Source organism: Heptranchias perlo, chromosome 24, assembly GCF_035084215.1.
Source record: "Heptranchias perlo isolate sHepPer1 chromosome 24, sHepPer1.hap1, whole genome shotgun sequence".
In the NCBI taxonomy this organism is placed as follows: Eukaryota; Metazoa; Chordata; class Chondrichthyes; order Hexanchiformes; family Hexanchidae; genus Heptranchias; species Heptranchias perlo.
The window spans coordinates 44,119,302-44,140,413 of record NC_090348.1 but is presented as its reverse complement, the minus strand read 5'-3'; the positions used below and the strand labels follow the sequence as shown (position 1 = coordinate 44,140,413).

Here is a 21,112-nt window from a genome sequence, read left to right as displayed (position 1 = left end):
ATTCAGAGTGTATGAACTGCTGAGCCAAACCGGTGGCCTCCCCCAATACTGCTCCAACATAATTTATTATTTTACAACATAGATCTGACACATCGGTCAACCATCGTTTGCTAAAAAAATTGTATTCTTAGATACAACTGGCATTAATATAGCACCTGTAACATGGTAAAATGTCCCAAGACGCTTCACAGGAACGTTAACAGACAAAATTGACACCGAGCCAAAGGAGGAGATACTAGCAGAGGTGACTAAAAGCTTGGTCAAAGAGGTAGGTTTTAAGGAGCTTCTTTAAGGAGAGGTGGAGGGGTTTAAAGCGGGAATTTCACATCTTAGGGCTTGGAGAGCTGAAGGCACAGTCGCCAAGGGTGGGGCAAAGGAAGTGGGGGACACAAAACAGGCCAGAGTTGGAGGAACGCAGTGTTCTTGGAGGGTTGTAGGGCTGGAGGAGGTTACACAAATGGGAAGGAGCGAGGCCATGGAGGGATTTGAACATAAGGTTGAGAATTTTAAATTCGAGGCGTTGCCAGACTGGGAATCAATGTAGTCATCAAGTACAGGGGTGATGGGTGAACAGAACTTGGTGCGAGTTAAGATACAGGCAGCGGAGTTTTGGATGAGCTCAAATTTAAGGAGGGTGGAAGATGGGAGGCCGGCCAGGAGAGCATTGGAATAGTTGAGTCTGGAGATACCAAAAGCACGGATGAGGGTTTCAGCAGCAAATGGGCTGAGTCAAGGGCGGAGACAGGTGATATTAAGGAGGTGGAAGTAGGCGGTCTTTGTGATGGAGAGGAAATAGGGTCGGAAGCTCAGCTCAGGGGCAAATAGTATGCCGAGGCTGTGAACAGTCTGGTTCAGCCTGAGACGGTGGCCAGGGAGGAGAATGGAGTTTGTGATGGGGACCGAAGATAATGGGCCCGATTTTACCAGGGGTGCGGGTTCTCGGCGGGTGGTCGTTCGGGCGCATGAAAAACGCGGCGTGCAATTGAGTGCGTCCCCCGCGCGATCGCAGGATGATTGATGTAATTAGCCGGCAGTTACGGGTTCTCCGCTTCTCAGCTGCGCGCCGGCGGGCTGCGCATGCGCAGTGACGTCTGAGCGTTGGTGGAGCTCTATTTAAAGGAGCAGTCCACCAAAGCCCCTCCAGCTACAACCAAGAGGTCTCACAATATGGATCAACCGAGGGGTAAGGCTGCTCCTCGCTTCACAGACCACGCCCTCCAGGTGCTGCTGGACGGGGTCAGGATGAGGAGGGAGACGCTGTTCCCGACTGACGGAAGGAGGTGCCCTGGCTCCGCCACCAAGAAGGCATGGGAGGAGGTGGCGTCGGAGGTCAGCAGCAGGGGCAACACCACCCGAACTTGGATACAGTGCCGCAAGAGATTCAATGACCTCACCAGGTCCGGGAAAGTGAGTACACTAACGCACTCTGCCACACTCTGTCTTCCACATCACCTCAAACACCTCACAACCCCATCCGCACTGACACCACAGCGCTCCCGCAACAATCCTCACAGCCACTCAACTATCATCCTCACCGTGCCTGCACGTACCCACCGTCCCTGTCCCCACTCGACCACTACCACACACCCCAATCCCCATACAACGGGATGGCCATGTGGCACACGCATCCTCCCATCCATCTGCCACACGCTCAACCCACCCACACCAATGCTTGAAGCGTCTCACAATGCAATCATCACTCAATTACGTTTTTGTGTTTTGCCATCACAGGAGAAGAGATGCAAGAACGCCCGTGAAAGGGCACGCACCGGAGGGGGCCCGCCACACGAGGTGGCTCTGATGGACGCCGAGGTGGAGGCGTTGGAGATTAGCCACACGGTACATTGCCTGTCCGTGGCGGATGGCGAGGCTGGGTGTGCAGAAACATCCGGTAAGGGAAAACTGAAACTCAGCAATCATGATCGCGAATGCTCTTAGCATCACATGGCATCATGGCAGCACCACATTTGGCCACATGCCTGATATTGCCCTCTGTTGTCTTACAGGGCCATCTGCGAGCGCCGTGTCCGTTGAGGGCGATTCCTCAGACGAGGGTGCATCGTCACACATGAGCCAACCATCCACCAGCGCAGAAACACACACCTCGGTGGGTCCCCCCCCCCCCACTCAATTAGTTGGGATTGCACATGGTGAGTCACCGCGCACATGTGAGCACGAGCAGACCCTGGTGGCAGGGTCAGCCACGGAGGGTCCGCGTCGGTGGGAGCGCTCTTCTCCAGGCTCTGCTCAGCCGGACCCAGATGCTGAACCCAGGGGGCCACCAGTCAAAAGGAGAGTCGTCGAGGGGCACCAGCACATTGCCGAGGTACTGGGAGAGGTGCCACGCGCACTCTCCACAATCGCACGGAGGATGGAGGAGTCCAACTCCTGCATGAGGGGAATGGTGGCACAGGTGCAGGAGGGTATCGCCGAGATAGTGTCGCAGGGACGTGAAGGCATCTCTGAGATAGTGTCGTGGGTAGGTGCGGGAATGTCTGCGGTGGAGAACAGGCTAGCGTCACACACAGCTCAACATTGAGTCCATGCAGGCCCTCACAACGGCTGTTCGGATTCAGGGTGAGCAACATTCTGCCGCCATAAACAGGTTGACAGATACATTGGAGGTGGCCTTGCAAGGTCTCACACACGTCATCCAAACTGCCGTCCAGCAGGGTGGAAGGGGTGATGTGGGCCTAGGCCATGAGAGGGAAGATGGTGAACGGGGACATGGAAGTGGGGACGCTACTCAAGGTGCCCCCTCGTCTCACCCGTTGCCCCCCTCTCAACCAGTGCCCGCAATGGTGCCTCCTCTGCCCCTGCACAGGTGCAGGAGGAGCAGTCTGTGGAGGTGCCCTCACGGGCACCGAAACCCAGGGGGCGCGGCCCAAAGCATCCACCCGGTCAGGGCACGAACAGGAGCAACCTGCCACTACCTCTGCTGGAGCCACAGGGGTAGCACCACATAGGGGGTCCCGAAAACGTAAATCCAAGGTTTTGTGAACACATAGGGAATGCACCAGGGTGTGTGACGATTTGTTATCTTTTTATTTCTAGTCCTTGAATGGACATACAGAATAAACACACTTTTTATCACCACTGCTGCCACCTCTTGTCCATTCTTCTGCATCTTGTGCAATAGGTCCCTTCCGTGCACCTCATCATGACGACGAACACCTGGTCCCACCCATTGGTCATAATACAGTGGGTGCAGGAGTACAGGCACCACTCTTCTGTGGAGGGGGCTTGTATGCACCCTCGTCTGTGCATGTGATGATATGTGAACGCCTCACACAGTGTGATGTTAGGAGAACCGTTGGCTTATGAGTGCCTCCCTGGCCTGACGAGCACGCAGGTGAGCCAGTGTTCGGCCCATGGGTCGTTCCTCCTCCTCTCGCTCGTACTCCTCCTCGTCCTCCTCCTCATCGTCGTCCTCAATGTGGGTGGCGGGTGTGCATGGGGCCTCCTCCAGCGGCACCCCTCTCTGTTGTGCCATGTTGTGCAGGGCACAGCAGACAACTATAATTCTTCCCACTCTGAATGGTGTGTATTGGAGCGCTCCCCCAGAACGATCAAGGCACCTGAGCACATCTTGAGCAGCCCTATAGCCTGCTCAATTGTAGACCTGGTAGCAATGTGGCTGTCATTATATCGACGCTGCGGCTCGGTGATGGGGTTCCTCAGAGGTGTCATAAGCCACGTGTGCAGGGGATATCCCTTGTCGCCGAGGAGCCAGCCGTTGCCGGTGTTCGGTGTGTGGAAGAGGGGCGGGACGGTGGACTCCCTGAGGTCGAAGGCATCGTGGCAGCTGCCAGGGAATCTGGCGCACACGTGTAGGAATCTCTGGCGGTGGTCACAAATGAGCTCGGCATTCATGGAGTGATACCCCTTCCTGTTGATGAACAGCCCTGGCTCATGTGAAGGTGCCCGTATTGCTATGTGGGTGCAATCGATTACACCCTGCACCCGTGGGAAGCCAGCCACAGCATGGAATCCAACCGCCCTCTCCGTCTGGCTGCGCTCATCCATGGCGAAGTTGATGTAGTTCGAGGCCCTGTGGAACAACCCATCGGTGACCTGCCTTACGCACTTATGTGCAGACGACTGACAGACCCCGGTGATGTCCCCCGTGGCACCCTGGAAGGATCCGGAGGCGAAGAAGTTGAGGGCAGTGGTGACTTTGATGGCGACGGGTAAGAAGATGCTGCTTGGTCCATCCAGGAGCAGCTCGTCATTAAGGAGGCTGCAGATGTCGGCGACTACCTGGCGAGTGACTCTGAGCCTACGTATGCACTGCTGCTCAGAGAGGTCCATGAAGCTGAGCCTCGGTCTGTAGACCCTGTGCGGAGGGTAGTGCCTCCTGCGACGCATCTCTCTCTGTGGTTGCCCTCCCTCCTGCTGTGCAGGTGGATGTGCCACAGCACCGTGGTGTGGGGATCCACGTCTCTGAGGCGGACGGCGTGGACTGCGAGGCTGGTCATGCTGTTTGTCCTCCGAGGATGTCAACGCAGCCCCCATCTGGCAGGTGTAGGTCTGAGGTGTTGTGCACGGTAGAAAAGTGTGTCCTTGCACACGGGTTGCGGTTCCATGTCGGTGAATCTTCTTGCTTGGAGGAGGGTGCTGGAGGGCAAGCGTTGCCCTATGTTATGGAGTGTCCTCCTGCGTTGGTGAAGGCTCTCCCCACCCCCCCCCCCCCCCACCCCCACCTGTGGAATGCACCTTGGCAGCTGCCACAGGCTGCTGGCTGCAACACGTCTGTTTGGAGTGAGAGTGTTTCCCCCAGTATGGGAAACAGTCTCAGTTCAACGTAAAATCCCACACTTCATAAAAAAAAACCTCAATCAGGTCAGTTAATGACCTGAAATAGCTACATAAATACTGTCAAGTGGAACCCCGCTGGCTTTAATTGCCTGCGGGATTCCCACCTGCGGGGTCTGCGCGCGCACGCCGGCGCGTCAGCGTGGAACCCGAAAGTGGGCGGGATCCGGTCGGGGTCCTCCATTTCGCGATTTTCGAGGCCCCCCCCGCCCCGCCGAGAACGCACCCGAGAGCGGGTGCTAAAATCGGGCCCAATGAGTTTGGTATTTTAATGTTTAATTAAAGGAAATTTCAGCTCATCCAGGACTGGATGTCTGACAACACAAAGGCAGTGGAGAGGTCGAGAGATGGTGGTGAGGTAGAACTGGATGTCATTAATGTACATGTGGAACCTGACGTCGTGTCTTTGGATGTCATGGCCAAGGGGCAACACGTAGATGAGAAATAGGAGAGGGCCAAGGATAGATCCCTGGGAGATATACGAGGTAACGATGCGGGAGCGGGAGGAGAAGCCATTTCAGGAGATTCTCTGGCTTAGACTGGATAGGTAAGAATGGAACCAGGCGGGGGCAGAGGCACTCAGTTGGACAATGGAGGAGAGGCGTTGGAGGAGGATGTTGTGGTCAACCGTATCAAAGGCTGCAGACAGGTGGAGAAGGATGAGGAGGGATAGTTTACCATGGTCACAGTCACACAGGATGTCATTTGTGACTTTGATAAGGGCCGTTTCAGTGCTGTGGCAAAGGCGAAAACCTGATTAGAGAGGTTCAAACATGGAGTTGTGGGAAAGGGGCACGGATTTGGGAAGCGACAACACGTTCAAGAACTTGAGAGGAAAGGGAGGTTGGAGATGGGGCGGTAGTTTGCAAGGACAGAGGGGTCAAGGGTGGGTTTTTTTTTGAGAAGGGTTGTGATGATGGAGGTGGGTCTCATGGACAAGATGAGCTCGAAGAGGGCATGAGGGGAATAGGAGAGAAACTAGAGAAAGATGCGATCCTGTGCGTAGAACAGAAAACTCTAAACTCACCTGTATAAGAGAGACTGTGCCGTCAGGGTTACTGATTGTCTGTACCACTGTCTGAGAGGGGACGAGATGGGCGATGTGCGTCTGGGGATGTGTCTGCTGATCTTCAAATGCGTACAGCAGATCCTCTCTGCCATGCTGCTTGTAACAGTTCTTAACAATCGTCCTCAGTGCCTGTGTCCAAGAAACCTAAGGCGGAAAAATTCAACCTTTACTTTTGCTGTGCAAGATATCGGATCTCAAATTTGCTGCGCTTGTCCTCCCCCACCCACCCTCTCCTCGAAAGGCATTAATTAACCCTTGGCTAGGGTACAGTACCACAACTTCCAGCTACCCCTCTTTGCAGCAGGAGTCGCTGGATAGCAATCAGAAGCAAACTGATATCCTCCTCACTAACCCGAGGGCGCAGAGTCTAACTTCAGTGTCCCTCCCCCTGCCCCGGCTGAGAATTAAACCGGGGACCATCCACGTCTGTTTGGCACTGCTACCTCGCAAGGCGACCTCGCTAAGCCATCAAGGAGGGGCCCCAGAGAAGATTCGTCACAATTCTCCAGGTGGATTAAAATCAAACCCACCAGTCACTCCAAAAGCGGGAGTAACAGGCGCTGAGAACCAGAGCTGAAATAAGAACTCTTGGGGTCCAGGGCACCAAGAACATCCGGGGCTCCTTCGCACCCTGTGCACAACCCCATCCCTCCGATCCATTAAAACCTACCCCAGCGGAGAAGGCTGGGCTGCTGCACCCTGCCGCTGAGACCCCCAGGCTGATTCTTGGTCCAATGGGATCAGGGGTGGGGAGGCTGAACTCCTCGGGTTGTAACGGGGAGGCTGCCTATTGGACATGGCTCACCAGCCCAGGCAGGGGCCCCAGATTTGGCAGAGGCACTTTTAGGCCCGTGCGTTAATGGACACTCCGAGTAAGTGTGCCCGGAGCTTAATGACACCGACAACCAATTGTGGTGGTGTCACAGGCTCAATAGTGATCTTACACTTCACATTCCTAATCTGGGGGTGGGGAATGGGGTGGGCCGGACTTCTTGTGAAACCTCTTCCCTCCATTATTCATAGGGAATTCAGGGCATGAGCACAGAGAATGAGAAATGGTTATTCAACCTGACAGATCTCCTTTCACAGGCAATGTGAAGTTTACATTATCTACCTTGGATTCTACTCATTTAAACTCCCACAGCAAAGTTCTACAAAAAGTACACCTCCCTCCTCTGCTCCCTCATAAGGGAGCGAAACTCCAGAATATCATAATTATTTTACAGTTTTAAGTTGTAATAGAATTAAAAGCCTTAATTTCACAGAGCTGTCATTATTCTTAATTACTCCCGAAAGGTGGTGGGTGGAGGTGTGAGGGCTGCAATGATTCACAATGGAACAGAAAAATAACAGCAAAAAGGCCAGTGATCGCAGAGATGTAAATTTCTGCTGTTCGTCACCATTCTGCTTCAGTCCAGAAGTCCCCACTGTCCAACATAACTGGGTCTTTCAGCGCGCCTGCAGCGACCTGCTTGGCTGTCTTACCCGCTGTTTCTGTTCCTCCGAGCGTACATCACTGCGAACGTTGGCCCACGGGATGTCCTCAGGCCACCACACGGGCCGGCAGCTCTCCTTACCCCAGCCGGGCTTCCCTCGGCCGGTCGAGTACTTCAGCATCTCCGGAATGAAAGCGCGGAGCTGGGCCTGGAGGAGGCAAAGGCAGAGAGGAACGGTAATCTGGCCAGTCAAATGCTTGTGTGGCTGCCCGGGGATACGGGGGAAGGCAGAGAACGTTGGCAACTTAGAGATAACTGGATAATGTTTTGGTGAGAGAAGAATGAGGTGTACAAGAGATGGAGCTCAGTGGAGGATTTTTATTTAACTTCGGAACCTGCGAGACGTATGCAAAGTTCTTTTTCTGGTCCTGTACATTCTTGCCCACTTTGTGAAATACTGTCAACTATGGGATGGCTTCGCCAACTCCAGCTCGTAAAATTCGTCTGTGTTTCTGGTTCCATTTTGGAGGGGATTATACTTTATTTGATGGGCTAGAAGATGTCAAAAGCACAGAGACCAAAGGTCGAGTGATATATGGAAGTCTTGTGACCATTTTACTACATTTGATTATTTTTACTTTTTTTGTGTGCCAGTGAAAGATGCTAGTGCTGAGAATCAGAACACTTTCCAATTTTTGACATTATATGCAAAACCTTTTATTGAAGACAATATATTAAGTTCACTTTAATTTGAATGCAACCTTCTGGTCCAAAAAGTGGGCTTTTAAACAAACTGTGCCTCATCCATTGATTGAGGTAGATTAATTATATTCAGACTGGATTAAAGCACCAACTGAATTAGATTTAGATCATCTGCGCCCAAATACTTGCTTTCCATTCCTGCTAAGAAGCTAAAATCTCGTCCCCTCCATCACTGCGGTGACATTATTCCCAGCAGCTTTTCTTCCTCCCCCCACCCCCTTCAATTTTCTTCCCTTTTGTCCCCTTCTCTGTTGCAAGTGCTGAATCTTGCTGGGGTGTGCTAGCAGAGAATGACAATTGCCAGAGAAGAAAAAAAGAGCGGTCTAGAACTGCTTTTAACCTGCAGTGAGCTGGCACAAATTATTAGCAGGGAGCTGGTTGTAGATTGGATGATCCAGCAGAACTAACCCTTTGGAGTTCCCCTGATAGCTCACCTGGGAAGTCCCTGAATAAATCCTCGATTATGTCTGTGTGAGTGATCTTAGCTGGGGTGGAGGTAGGGTGTGCTGCAGTTCACCATCTGGTACCTTTCCCAAATGGCTGCTCCTTCGCAGACAAGCCTAGACAGTGAGTGTTGGCAGGATACCTGACTTGGAGGGGCTGCAAAAAGAGAGGTGGTGCAGTCAAACATGACCCTGCCCTCACCCAACATTCACACAGGAACACTTCCAGCTGGGGTCAATGGACAGTGATTGAGAGCGGCTTCATTCCTAACCCGGAGGTACTGAGGCCAACAGTAACAAATCCTACCTCAGCCCCAACTGAGGTCATCTAGCTCAGCATAATTGTGGATGGAAAGAAAAAAACTTGCATTTATATAGCGCCTTTCACGACCTCAGGACATCCCAAAGCGCTTTACAGCCATTGAAGTACTTTTCGAAGTGTAGTCACTGTTGTAATGCAGGAAACGTGGCAGCCAATTTGCGCACAGCAACAATGTGATAATAATCTGTTTTTAGTGATGTTGGTTGAGGGATAAATATTGGTCTCAGGACACTGGGGAAAACTCCCCTGCTGTTCATCAAAAGAGTGCCACGGGATCTTTTACATCCACGAGAGAGGTTAAACGTTTTGTCCGAAAGGCGGCACTTCACACAATGCAGCACACCCTCAGTACTGCCCTAGAGTTTCAGCATAGATTTTGTGCTCAAGTCTCTGGAGTGGGACTTGAACCCACAGCCTTCAGACTCAGAGGCGAGAGTGCTACCCACCGAGCCATGGCTGACATTGAATGTGGGACTTTCCAGGTTTGCTGCAAAGGGTTTAATTCCACTGGAACATCAGCAAGTCTGCCACGAGGTCCCTGCTAATAACTTATGCCAGCTCACTGCAGGCTAAAGACGGGATTAAGCTGCTCCTTTTCTCCTTTGGCTGCCGCCATTCTTTGATTGAGTGCATAGTCAGCATTCAGGGACTTACGCTGCATTATATCAGGGTCTATTTCAGGCTCAGCAATACAAACCCCAGGACAGTGTCCTTCGCCAAGCTGCGAGGCCATTATCTGGTCAGTTAGAAATTCATTTTTAAAATTATTTTAAAAAAGCATCCAGATTGAAAGTTACGGGATCCATGCTGGAAATCGTTCCGTCACAACTAAATAATGGCGAGGGACCGACATTGCTGGCTCGGAAAGGATCCGATGGCTTTCGTCGCAAACTGTTCGAGGAGAGATTACACAAACTAGGGTTGTATTCCCTGGAATTTAGCAGATTAAGGGGTGATTTGATCTATGTTTTCAAGATATTAAGGGGGACTGATAGGGTAGATAGAGAGAAACTATTTCCACTGGTTGGGGAGTCTAAAACTAGGGGACATAGACTAAAAATTACAGCCAGGACTTTCAGGAGTGAAGTTAGGAAACACTTCTACACGTAAAGGGTGGCAGAAGTTTGGAACTCTCCTCCGCAAATGGCAGTTGATGCTAGTTCAATTGTTAATTTTAATTCTGAGATTGATAGATTTTTGTTAACCAAAGGTATTAAGGGATATGGGGCTACGGCAGGTATATGGAGTTAGGTCACAGATCATGTTCTCACTGCATGGCGGAACAGGCTCCAGGGGCTAAATGGCCTCCTCCTGTTTCTATGTGCTAAACAAACAAGATTTGAAACATGCGATGGAAAAAAAAAGTTTTAGAGAGAAGGTAAAAGAGAAGCAGAAGGAATACAGATTCTCAGAAAACACTCTCGAGGTCCCCCGGGAGACTCAGCAAGTTTCTTCATTAATTAGCTGAGACATAACGATCAGGAAGGTACCAAGTTACCTGATCTCAGCCTACAACTGGCCTCAGTGTCCATGGGTTTGGAGGAAGAGGGGAGGTGGAGAATAAACAAGTAATTCCCTGGGGGTTCCTTGTGCTGGGTACTAATCAGTGAAACGGGCGAGAGTGTGTCTGGACGTTAAAGGAGGGCGCAGGATCGGGCTCGGCTGGTGATATTCACCGTTACGAGTTCTACCAGGTGCCCAGCACCCAAGGAAGCAAGACGTCAGTGTCTTCAGAAGAGAAAGATGGGGAGAGAATTCAAGAGGGGCAAGAGGGGAAGGAGGAGGAAATTTGCGACTATACCTGCATAGAGCAAAAAGAAAATCAGGATATTGTTAAGTATATACATCAGGACCAGTACCAGCATCCACTGGAATTTCAGTAAATATAAAGTGGGCATGTGAAATTTTCACATGGACCCTGAAAAACACCCAACAGTATCATGATAGATTTTAGCCTTCCGACCTGTATCTGGAGACAGCACTTTGAGCTGTACAAGACTAGCATGAAGTACTGATGTTCACCGGTCTATCACTGGTGGGGGAATGGTGGTGGCAGTAACGGGAAGTGATGAATTGAGAGTACCACACATGAAAGGCAATATAAAACATTAAAGTGCATTGGCTCAAATACAATTTTCCCTAAAGTGCCCTGGTACCAGTGTTCAGGGAAGGGAAATTCATCACCCCTACCTCGTCTGGCCTACATGTGACTATGTGGTTGACTCTTAATGCCATCTGAAGTGTCCTGCAGAGCCACTCAGTTGTTAAAAGCAATTACTCAAAGCCGGCAGCCCAGCACCACCTTCTCGGTGCAATTGAGGATGAGCAATAAATGTGGCCATGCCAGCATCACCCGCATCCGGAGAACAAAACACAAAGAGTAACCCAAACGACACCGCGGCCCGCAATACGTCATTATGTACCCATTTCCTTATATTACTTCAGCCTCTTCATTCGCCCATTTGCTATTAGGAAACCTTCACTCAAGAGGGTGGATTCAAACTCCTTTAATGGCCTAAAAAAAAAGGCCCCACTTGGTGCAGTACTAAGACCAGAGGGACCAACTAATCTGAGCTGGGCTGGCGCAGGTTTGCCGCAACTGGCCTCGGCACCCCTGGGCTAGCGCGGGCCACCCCTGGGCTAGCGCGGGCCACCCCTGGGCTAGCGCGGGCCACCCCTGGGCTAGCGCGGGCCACCCCTGGGCTAGCGCGGGCCACCCCTGGGCTAGCGCGGGCCACCCCTGGGCTAGCGCGGGCCACCCCTGGGCTAGCGCGGGCCACCCCTGGGCTAACATTGTATTGAGTTTTTGTGTTATATATTCTGCTTGGGTTCAGCAAAATAGCTGCTGCATTTGCTCATGGCACACAAATCCTGCCATTTCAAAGTAATTCATTGTACATGAAGCATATTGAGACCTGTCAGAAATATGATAAAATGCTATGGAAATGCAGATCAAGTCCAAACACACATACAAAGAAAGAGAGACAGAGCAAGAGACTGACTGACTTTCATTTGAACCTAGTTCAGCAAAATCAAAGGCCAATTATTGGAACAAAATGGCCACTTCTAGGGATGAATAAACCTCAATTGCGAATTAAAAAATTTAGTGGACATTTACTTATTTTAACAGTCTGGCTGGCAGAGGATTACAGCTTCTGCTTTACAGGTTGTTTCTTAAAAGGGTTAAACTATCTCTCTTTCGCCCCCCCCCCGTTCCCAGAATCCTTTGGCCAGTTTCCAGATGGTTTTAATTACAATGTTGGAGTGCACGGAGGCCGCAGCAGCTCGAGGCTCTTGTTAGGAGGGTCCTTTCATAATCCACCGGGGACACAATCAACAAACTGCCTCATACCTGGCTCAGCCCAACTCTCTAATTAGCCTCACATGGCCCGCTCAGTAAGGAGGAAAAAAAACATACAAACACACACTTGCACTGCTCGCAATCGCTAAACACAAGGAACTGCTGAAATTAGAAGTGACACGTGTGCAAGTCACAAATGACACCCTGCAACAAGTTTATTTCCCGCAAGACGTTAAGCCTCTGCACAATTAAAAGGCAAAACGGTTATTTTTTTGTTGTGTTTGTTTGCTCAGCTCAACATGATTCACCTGAAGAAGCGGTCAGCTGCCCGATGAAACTAGTCTTGGTGATAATTTGCAAACGCTTCAAATTCTTAAATAAATCCCTATGCAATTGGCATCAGTTATTTACTGCACGCAGGAGGGGCGAGAGAGGCTGGAGAAATATTTTCAACCTCATTTTCTCTGCCTCTCTCTAGTAAAGCAATGAAGTGATTACCATATCGAAACAATATATTCTTTCTCCTTCCGTTCTTGAAGGGACTCGCTCATACCAGGGTGCAGACCCGCAGGTGTTGGCATCCCTCCAGTACCTCTGTTCGGGTGGCCATTCTTTGTATGTGAGTATTGGGAAGCTATCCAACCAAGCATTAAAGTCAAGCTAGTTTCTGTCCTCACCTGACAAATGCACAGGTGCTGGGAAGCAATCTGGAGTGGGAATTCCTGGCCCACTTTTCCACCTCCCTCCCCGACCCCACGCCAGGAGTTATTCAGCAAACGTAGCAACACAAGAGATCATTGCAGTCCATCTGGGTGGTTCCAAAGTTTAGGGCGATAGCCACTCGGGGGGGTGGGGGGGAAGAGAGAGAGAGTGTGTGTGTGTGTGTGTGTGTGTGTGTGTGTGTGTGTGTGTGTGTGTGTGGGGGGGTGACCGAAGACATGGTCAAATTGGTAGGTTTTGAGGACGTTTTGAAGGTGACAAGAGAAATATCAAGGCAGAGGGATTTAGGGAGGGCATTTCAGGATGTGGGGCTAAGGTAGCTGAAGACAGCCACCGAAGAGGGGGGAATAGAAAGGAGGTCAGGGGAAGCAGTGGAGGGTGCACATTGGCACATGGGGCTGGAGGAGGTTGAAGTAGTACGGTGAGGCAAGGGCACAGAGGAATTTGTAAACAAGGACGTGGATTTTAAATCTCTCTCATTCCTCCGAGTTGCTTTCTCTGTTAAATATCTATCAGCCCCTCCCTGAATTTGCCAACACTATTCGTCTCCATGGTCTCGCTGGGTAGTCCATTCCACACTTTCAGCACCTTGTGTAGAGCAGTTGAAACAAAACTGTCTGCTCACTTTCCCTTTTCTCAACTCCATGCCCCCTTGTTGTAAAGGTTCTGGTCAGCATTTAGTTTACCACTTAGATTCCTGAATACCTTGATTAGATCTCCACTGGGCATCCTTCGTTCCAGTGTTAAAATTCTGTTTCTGCTGCACTTGGAGTATCTGATCCAAGGTATCCTCTGTACCTGCTTCGATGCCAGGATATCCCCGTTATGATACAGTGACCAGAACAGTACACAGAACTCAAATTAGCACCAGATCAGTATTTTGCACAAGCTGGGACATATGCTCTATCCCTCCAGCTATAAACCCTAAGATCTTATTTGCTTCCTCTACTACAGTCACACAAAGTGCTGATGGTTTCAGTGAGCTCTCCATCAGTACCCCAGGGATTCCTGTCCTGCATTGCATCCTGCCGATTAATACTTTTAAGCCTATGTTTTCACTGCTTATTCCCTTTTCTCAGTCTCATTACCTTACTTTAACACAAATTAAACAATGGCTGGCACTTGTCAGCCCAGTTTCTTAATCCATTGAAGTCGCTTGGAATTTGGTCCACTTGCTGTGTAATTTACAGCCACCCACTCCTGCTCCCAAAGTTTGGTACCATCAGCTGACGGTTCCATTTCTGTCTTCACTTCCAAACAATGGAGGTCCAAGTATGGATCCCCGAGTTATCCCGATTGTTACCTTCTGTTTCCTCCAATTCAGTCAATTTCTGATCCATTTCTTCCCCACCCCCTCCATTCTGTGCCTTCCAACCTTCTTGATCAATCTCCAATGTGGCACTGTGTCAAAAGCTCTGGTATATTAGACACTCACCGAGTTCCCCTTGGCCACCAGGTCCATTATTTCTTAGAAGAGCTCCAATAGACTTGTTCCCCAATGAAGCTGTGCTAACTCCTTCTTATTCATCTGTAGATATTTTTTTAAGGAGTTTCATGAGTTCCTCCTCTAATGCTTCACTCTCTACAGATATCAGAGTTGGCCATAGATCCCAGCATTACCTTTACACTGTTTTTTATGATGTTTGCCCTTTCCCAATGCTTGGGCACCACTCCTGATTCCAATGATTCTCTAAAGATATCTGTCAGGGTGTGATCGGTTTTATTAACTATTTCCTGAAGGACTCTAGTGTGCAGTCTAATTGTTATCTTTTTATTTGTATTTTCCATTATTCTTGATTTTTCTTTGCTTTGCACTGAAAATCTTACCAAGCTGATCAAAAAAGATAGATTTATCATGTTTCTCAAAAACATCTCAAGTGAATTAGTTTAAAGTGCAGTGATTGTTATGTAGGCAAACCTAGCATCCATTTTGTGTACAAGTTCCCACAAACAGCAATGAGTTCAGTGAACAGTTAATCTGTTTGTTGAGGGAGGAATGTTGGCCAGGACACCAGATGAATTCCTTGTTCCTTGTTCTTTGTATAATGCCACAGGTTCTATAACATCTACTAGAACCAATGGAGCAGGCCAATAGGACCTTGATTTAAATGTGTCATTCACAGGACGTCATCTCCAACAATGCAGCACTTCCTCAGAACTGCACTAAGTATCAGCATGGACCATGGTCTCAAGTCCTGATTTTGGGTTCAAGCCCCACAACCACCTGACTGAGGAGTGAGTGGTACCAATGTCAGGAGGGGAATTCCTGGCCCACTTTTCCCCTCCCTCCCCAACCCCACGTCAGAAGTTATTCAGCAAACGTAGAAACACAAGAATATAAAGGACCGCAAGAGACCATTGAGCATGGGTCATGAGTTAAATCAGGCGACACAGATCAGTCTGTCTGAAGATGCCTGTGCCATACTGAGTTATACATACACACAATACGTACACAAAATACTAGAATTTATGCAGCTGAAATGCTAAGCATTTGAAATCAAACATCAAACTCACTAACACTGAAGGTATGAACACATCATTCCCACCCCTGCTAAAGTTATTTTACTTTCTCTCTCCCCTCCCCCCCCCCCCCACCTCCCACGACATATACCAATCATGGCAGAGAGGAAAGAGGAAGCAGTGTCCTCGCAGGTCTCCACCAATGCTTCCCGGATATGAGCATTCAGCGGGATACATAAGAACATGAGAACCTTTAAGGAAGAGGAAAAGGCTTTTGGGTCCAAGCCCAAATATTTGATTGGTCTCAACCCCACCTACTCATCACACCATTTCTCTTAATCCTGTCTCTCTCCACAAACACATCTAACAGTTTCTTGAATGCCTTCAAACTGCCTGTTTCAACAGCCTTCCCCGGTAACTTCTTCAGTAAGTCTGTGGCTTAAAAATGTTCAAGCTCCCAATTTTCAGCTAGAGTCCCTTGGTATTTCAGCCCTTTCCCATAGTGAACAACATTACCAATTTTGTCGATTCCATTCATGATTTTGGTGATAGAGAAACTTCAATCGGTTCACCTTAAAGTTTCCTCTTTTCCAAAGACAACAAGCTCATCTTCCGTAACCTTTCCTTAGATTCTTGAATGTACAAGTAGCCCAAAGGAGATTCTCCACCTGTTCCCTCTTCTTCCCTAATTCTCCCCCCACCCCATTATTAAGCAGGGAATCTCCTGGTCTCCACTTGGGACTTCCCCTTAGCAATGCCGCTAAGACGTGGGATGCAGCAGTTTTCACCTTCTGCTTCTACTCTGGCACCTTACACTGATGCTGCCATCACCCATGGCGTTTAAAGCTGGTTAGTTTGAGTCTCCATCCTTCCTTGCCAAGAAATCAGTTTGTCAAGAAATGTGCTCCCTGATGGCTTGGCTTGGCTGCCTTGTGTAGTACTGAGCCAAACAGACCAGGGAGGACCCAGGTTTAATCACTTTTCTGAGTCAGTTGATCTTCGATAGGAAAGCAGCCACTAAAATTGCCTTCAAAACCTCGGGAATGACGGGGAGGAGAAACATAGCCAGGATTTTTGGTCCCAATTACTAATTAGCCACTGCTGCTGAAAACTGGCATGTGCGCGTGAAATAGAGGAGGAGAAAACCAAGCTCAACGAAACCCCCCCCCCTCTTCACATAACCTGCCAACACTCACAGTCAAGGCCACATATGAAGACAAGCCAGTGGGCTGGTGACCAGTGGAAATCATAGGAACAGGAGGAGGCCATTCAGCCCGTCGAGCCTATTCCGCCATTCGATTAGGTCATGGCTGATCTGTATCTCAACTCCACCTTGGTTCCGTAATCCTTACCTACAAAAACCTATCAATCTCAATTTTGAAATTTTCAATTGACTCCCAGCCTCAACAGTTTTTTTGGAGGGAGAGCATTCCAGATTTCCACCATCCCTTGTGTGAAGAAGTGCTTCCTGACATCACCCTTGAATGGCCTAGCTCTAGGGTAGGAGGAGGCCCACATGGAGCATAAACACCAGCATGGACCTGTTGGGCCAAATGGCCTGTTTCTGTGCTATACATTCTATGTCATTTTAAGGTTATACCCCCTTGTTTTGGATCCTCCACCAGAGGAAATAGTTTCCCTCTATCTACCCCATCAACTCCTTTAACCATCTTAAACACTAAAATTGGTTGGAGATGCCAGGGAAATCAGCACTTTTAGGAGGAAGAAACTTGTGATGGAGAGAAGCAGGAGTGGAGAAAACTGGGGTGGAAAAGCAAAGTCAGCCTCTCATCAGGACACTGTGTTGAGGCTCTCAGAAGACCTCTCCCCTTCCCCCCGTACAGTTCGTCAATGCAAAACAGGCCCAGCTCACCTGTGTCATTTTGTCCACAGAGACTGGGATTCCATCAATAGTGAGCGGTGGGAGGTCAGAATTAACCTCCTGAGGCGGTGGAGCGTGCTCCGCCAGCGCTGACTCCAGATCTTCCAGGATCATGCTTCTATACTTGCGTACCTGTGGGAAAGGCAGAGGCTTCAGGTAAACAATCTGCGAGGCAGCAACTGAGGGAACCGGCGCTAGGCAACAGTCGACTCCAGGTGCTCCGCAGCACCGAGTTTGCGTTAGCAAACATGGTCGCATCTGCTGCTGTACTTCAGAGGGAAGGCGACGAGGGAGATGGGGGGAGGTTATTAACCGGCACAGGCAACCAGAAATGAGAACAAAGGCACAATCATTACCACCAGAGCACTCAACAGCCACGTCAGTGTTTCAAGGAAAACGTGCGAAATATCTCCAAGGAGGACTGGTCACACATCACTCTTCCTTCCCCCTCCCCAACGTTATATGCTGTTAGTGGATTCGCACGAGATGATGGTGCATTGCACGTGGGCGACCAATCCTCACACTTGGGTTTGCTGCCCGCTGATGCCAACATGCCTAGATCCCAATCCTGGCACTTGCATCACGAGGGGTCAGACAAAAGGGGGGCATACTGTATTAGCAGAGGCCTGGGAGCAAGTCCCCAATCTGCCCTCTTGGTTGTGAAGCCCTCCGCCCCCCCCCCCCCCCCCATCGCCCAACCAAAAAAGGAAGAAATAATGTTTGAAAACAAAGGTGAGGGTTCTCATGATGGGAAAAGAAACTGCACAGAATCGCACAAACTAGGAAGGTTGTAGGTTTAATTCCTGGTCTGTGCTGATCTCAGCTCAGGTGGGAGTTAAGATCTACAGGATGCACTGCAGCAACTCGCCAAGGCTGCTTCAACAGCACCTCCCAAACACCCCACCTCCCCCACCTAGGACAAGGACAACAGGTTGCATGGGAACACCATCCTGACTTGGACATATATCACTGTTCCTTCATCATCACTGGGTCAAAATCCTGGAACTCCCCAGCACGTGGACAGCAGTGGTTCAAGAAGGCGGCTCACCACCACCTTCCCAAGGGCAACTAGGGATGGGCAATAAACGTCAGCAACACCCATATCCCCAGAATGAATTAAATAAAAGAGCAGTATAATTGCCATCAGCTCCAGAGATAGGTCCTGATCACAAGCCAGTGACAACCCCCACCCCCCCCACAGCTTGCTGGAACTGTTGGATGTTGGGTGAAGGCAGGGTCAGGCTTTGCTGTGATGTCACCCATGGTTGAGCAGCCTGTAGTTTCTCACTGTCCTGACCCACAGCTGCTTGACCTAGGTATGGTTGTGGGGGGGTGGTGGTGCTGCTGCCACAACCCAAGAAGCATCAGTACCTTTAGGAGAGGAGAATTAAAAAAAAGAAAAGAAACTGCTTTTGTTACGTTGGGTAAAACGGACAATAATTCTATGCTTTGTTATAGCCCAACCACCAACCTTCACCATGCCTCAATTAATAGCAAAGCCAGGTGTGTTTTTTTTTTAAAAAGCAGATGCTGGCTTCAGCTCCCCCAGGGGAAAACCTTAATAACTAAATTCACGTCTACCTGCACATTTGCCAACACAATCCTACCTTTGACCTACAGCATCTCACACTGTTTCCCTGAAATGCAGTGTAATGCAATCCCTCTGCAGGGAATAACCCCCTGACAGAACAGCCTGGGGCCATCAGAACAGCCAGCCTTCCCCCCCCCCCCCCCACTGCTGGTGCTCACGGCAGCCCACCGATCAAGCCGTCTGCATTACTGGATGGTTCTTCAGTCGATACTCAACCTCTCCCCTGGATTTATTCACAGATGTAATAACCTGTCCCTATGGCAGATGGGAAGCAGTTATCCAGGAGTCAGCTCAAAGGAAAAAACTGTTTTACAGTGTGAAGCTTTCCACACCAGCCTACGTGTCCCTCTGAGTTTGCTAAGCTCTGTGTTAAAGGAGGCAGAAGTGAGTTGCTCCACTGGGTATTACAATTAGCATCAGTGCACAAAAAGGCTCAGTTGTGATGCATGCCTCGGTCCAATAGACTCCACACTCATTCTCTAGGACAGGTGACGAACGAGCAGCTGGGTGAGCCACGTGACCCACGGAGCTGTACCGCCAGCAACGCCTTCAGGAGAGGAGCTGCAGAGGCGGAAAAGTTGGCAGAAAGAAAAGGAGCTGTACTGGACATTCTTCTTTCCCTCTTCCCCTGCAGGCCATACACTGAGGGTGGGCAAGGTGCTGGTTCCTCGGCTTCAGCGAATGTTACTCCAGTTAGCACATGATGGTATACCTGGGGTGGTCTTGTGAGGGGGTGGGGGGCAGCAAGTCCTGCAACTTTCTATGCCTCCTGGGTTGGGGGGGGGGGGGGGTTGAAAGAGGGAGAGCCAGGAGACACTGGTGATAGTGCTCTGCTAACACTGGATAGGGTCATCCTCACAAGAGGCATCCATCATTTTATTAGCAGGTATGCTAATATCAGTCCGATCTACAGACACGCACTGGGATTGGGGTGGGGGAGGGGGAGGGGGGTCTCACAGTGATGCAGCCCGACACACGACCGTGAAGGACGGGTATCCGCAGTCAAATCTGTGGCCCTTCTGCTCGTCCCCCGCGGGCTGAACAAAGCACCTAGCAGTCCTGACTGGGGTGGGGGGGGAACGCAGACCCTAAAATGAGGAGCCCTGAACAGAGGAGGAAAACACACATACACAAGTCATTCACTACTTACCACATTCTCGAGAGGAGCAGCTCCAAACACTTTAAAAACCGGGTTTGGTTTGGAGGGCGAGATGCAGAGCACAATCGCCTGCTGCCCAACTCTGGTCGTGTATTCGTCCAAAGTGGCCCGTAGTTTTCTGAAGGAGAGAGAATAGAAAAACGGAAGCTAGATGAGACGATGAAAGCCTAGTTTCATGACAAAGAACCCAATGCCAATTTCACTTTGGCTTATTGGCAGTAGCCGCAGGATATTCCCACTGTCGCTAGTGTGAAGGACACAGATTCCGTGCCTCCCAATGGTGTCCTAACTGGAATTTATTTATTTATTTTGAGAGTCGCGAGGTAGTACAAACCGTGGTCCTTAATTCCCTAATGCCAACATGCCCAGAGCACACTGCCAAAAAAAACACCAATTGGGACCGCGACACTCATAGGTCACGGGCTCCTGGTTCAGCTCCACTCTCCTGCTCCCCTAACTGCAACAGAAAAATGACTTAAAGTTCAGTAACAGATTGATTAAATTACTCCAAACCTGCTCAATGACATTTCTCCAAGAGACAAACAGCCACTGGGTTTTAACAATAGGTTATAGGCGGAGTGCCCTATCAGAGAAGGAAGAATCTAGTGGGTCTGGATTTTGGGCTATTGAAGTACAGATTTTACTAGCCCAAAAGGACCACTACATAACAGTGCAGAAAGGGCCCTTCTCAGTTCGTCAGCTCTGACTAATACCTGCACATTGTAAAAGTTTGGAGCTTTTCATACAGCAGCATTATTGATTGAAAGGATTACCGGTCATATTGAGGAGTTTTCAATCAAGCCTCAAACGCAACTCAAATCAGGTATAGCAGGAGTTAGATGCAGAACTAGGCCCCCCCTTGCTCTGCTCCTATAACAAGTCTAAAACATGGGGTTCTGCCAATGGCACGGTTAATAAACGCATTGCCCAGTGCGGTACTCAGTCATAAAGGTCAGGAAAGACTTGGGTTTGTCCACTGTCTGTGCCGAGTTTGCTGATCTCAGCCAGAGCTCTGGTGGGGCTACTATAATTCAGCTCATTGTCCCCAAGCTTGGGATAGGGGGGGAAATAACCACGGCTTCTGCTCAGTATCCTGTCACCTCTTCCTGGAAAATGCTTGTTTGGGAGGAAGGGATACAGGCTAGTCTGTGA

The 21,112-nt window shown here is 49.8% G+C and overlaps 1 protein-coding gene across 4 annotated transcripts in view; it reads right to left on the bottom strand.

The window, feature by feature from the left end:
• nrf1 (nuclear respiratory factor 1) overlaps nt 1–21,112 on the bottom strand; it is a 66,335-nt gene that overhangs the window by 32,852 nt on the left and 12,371 nt on the right. For all 4 annotated transcript variants that reach the window (XM_068005194.1, XM_068005192.1, XM_068005191.1 and 1 more), the window contains exons 4-7: nt 19,952–20,078; nt 17,202–17,342; nt 7,370–7,528; nt 5,843–6,028 (exon numbers count right to left, since the gene is read on the bottom strand). In XM_068005194.1, the coding sequence (XP_067861295.1) occupies nt 5,843–6,028; nt 7,370–7,528; nt 17,202–17,342; nt 19,952–20,078 (613 nt within the window). The remainder of the gene's footprint in view (nt 1–5,842; nt 6,029–7,369; nt 7,529–17,201; nt 17,343–19,951; nt 20,079–21,112) is intronic.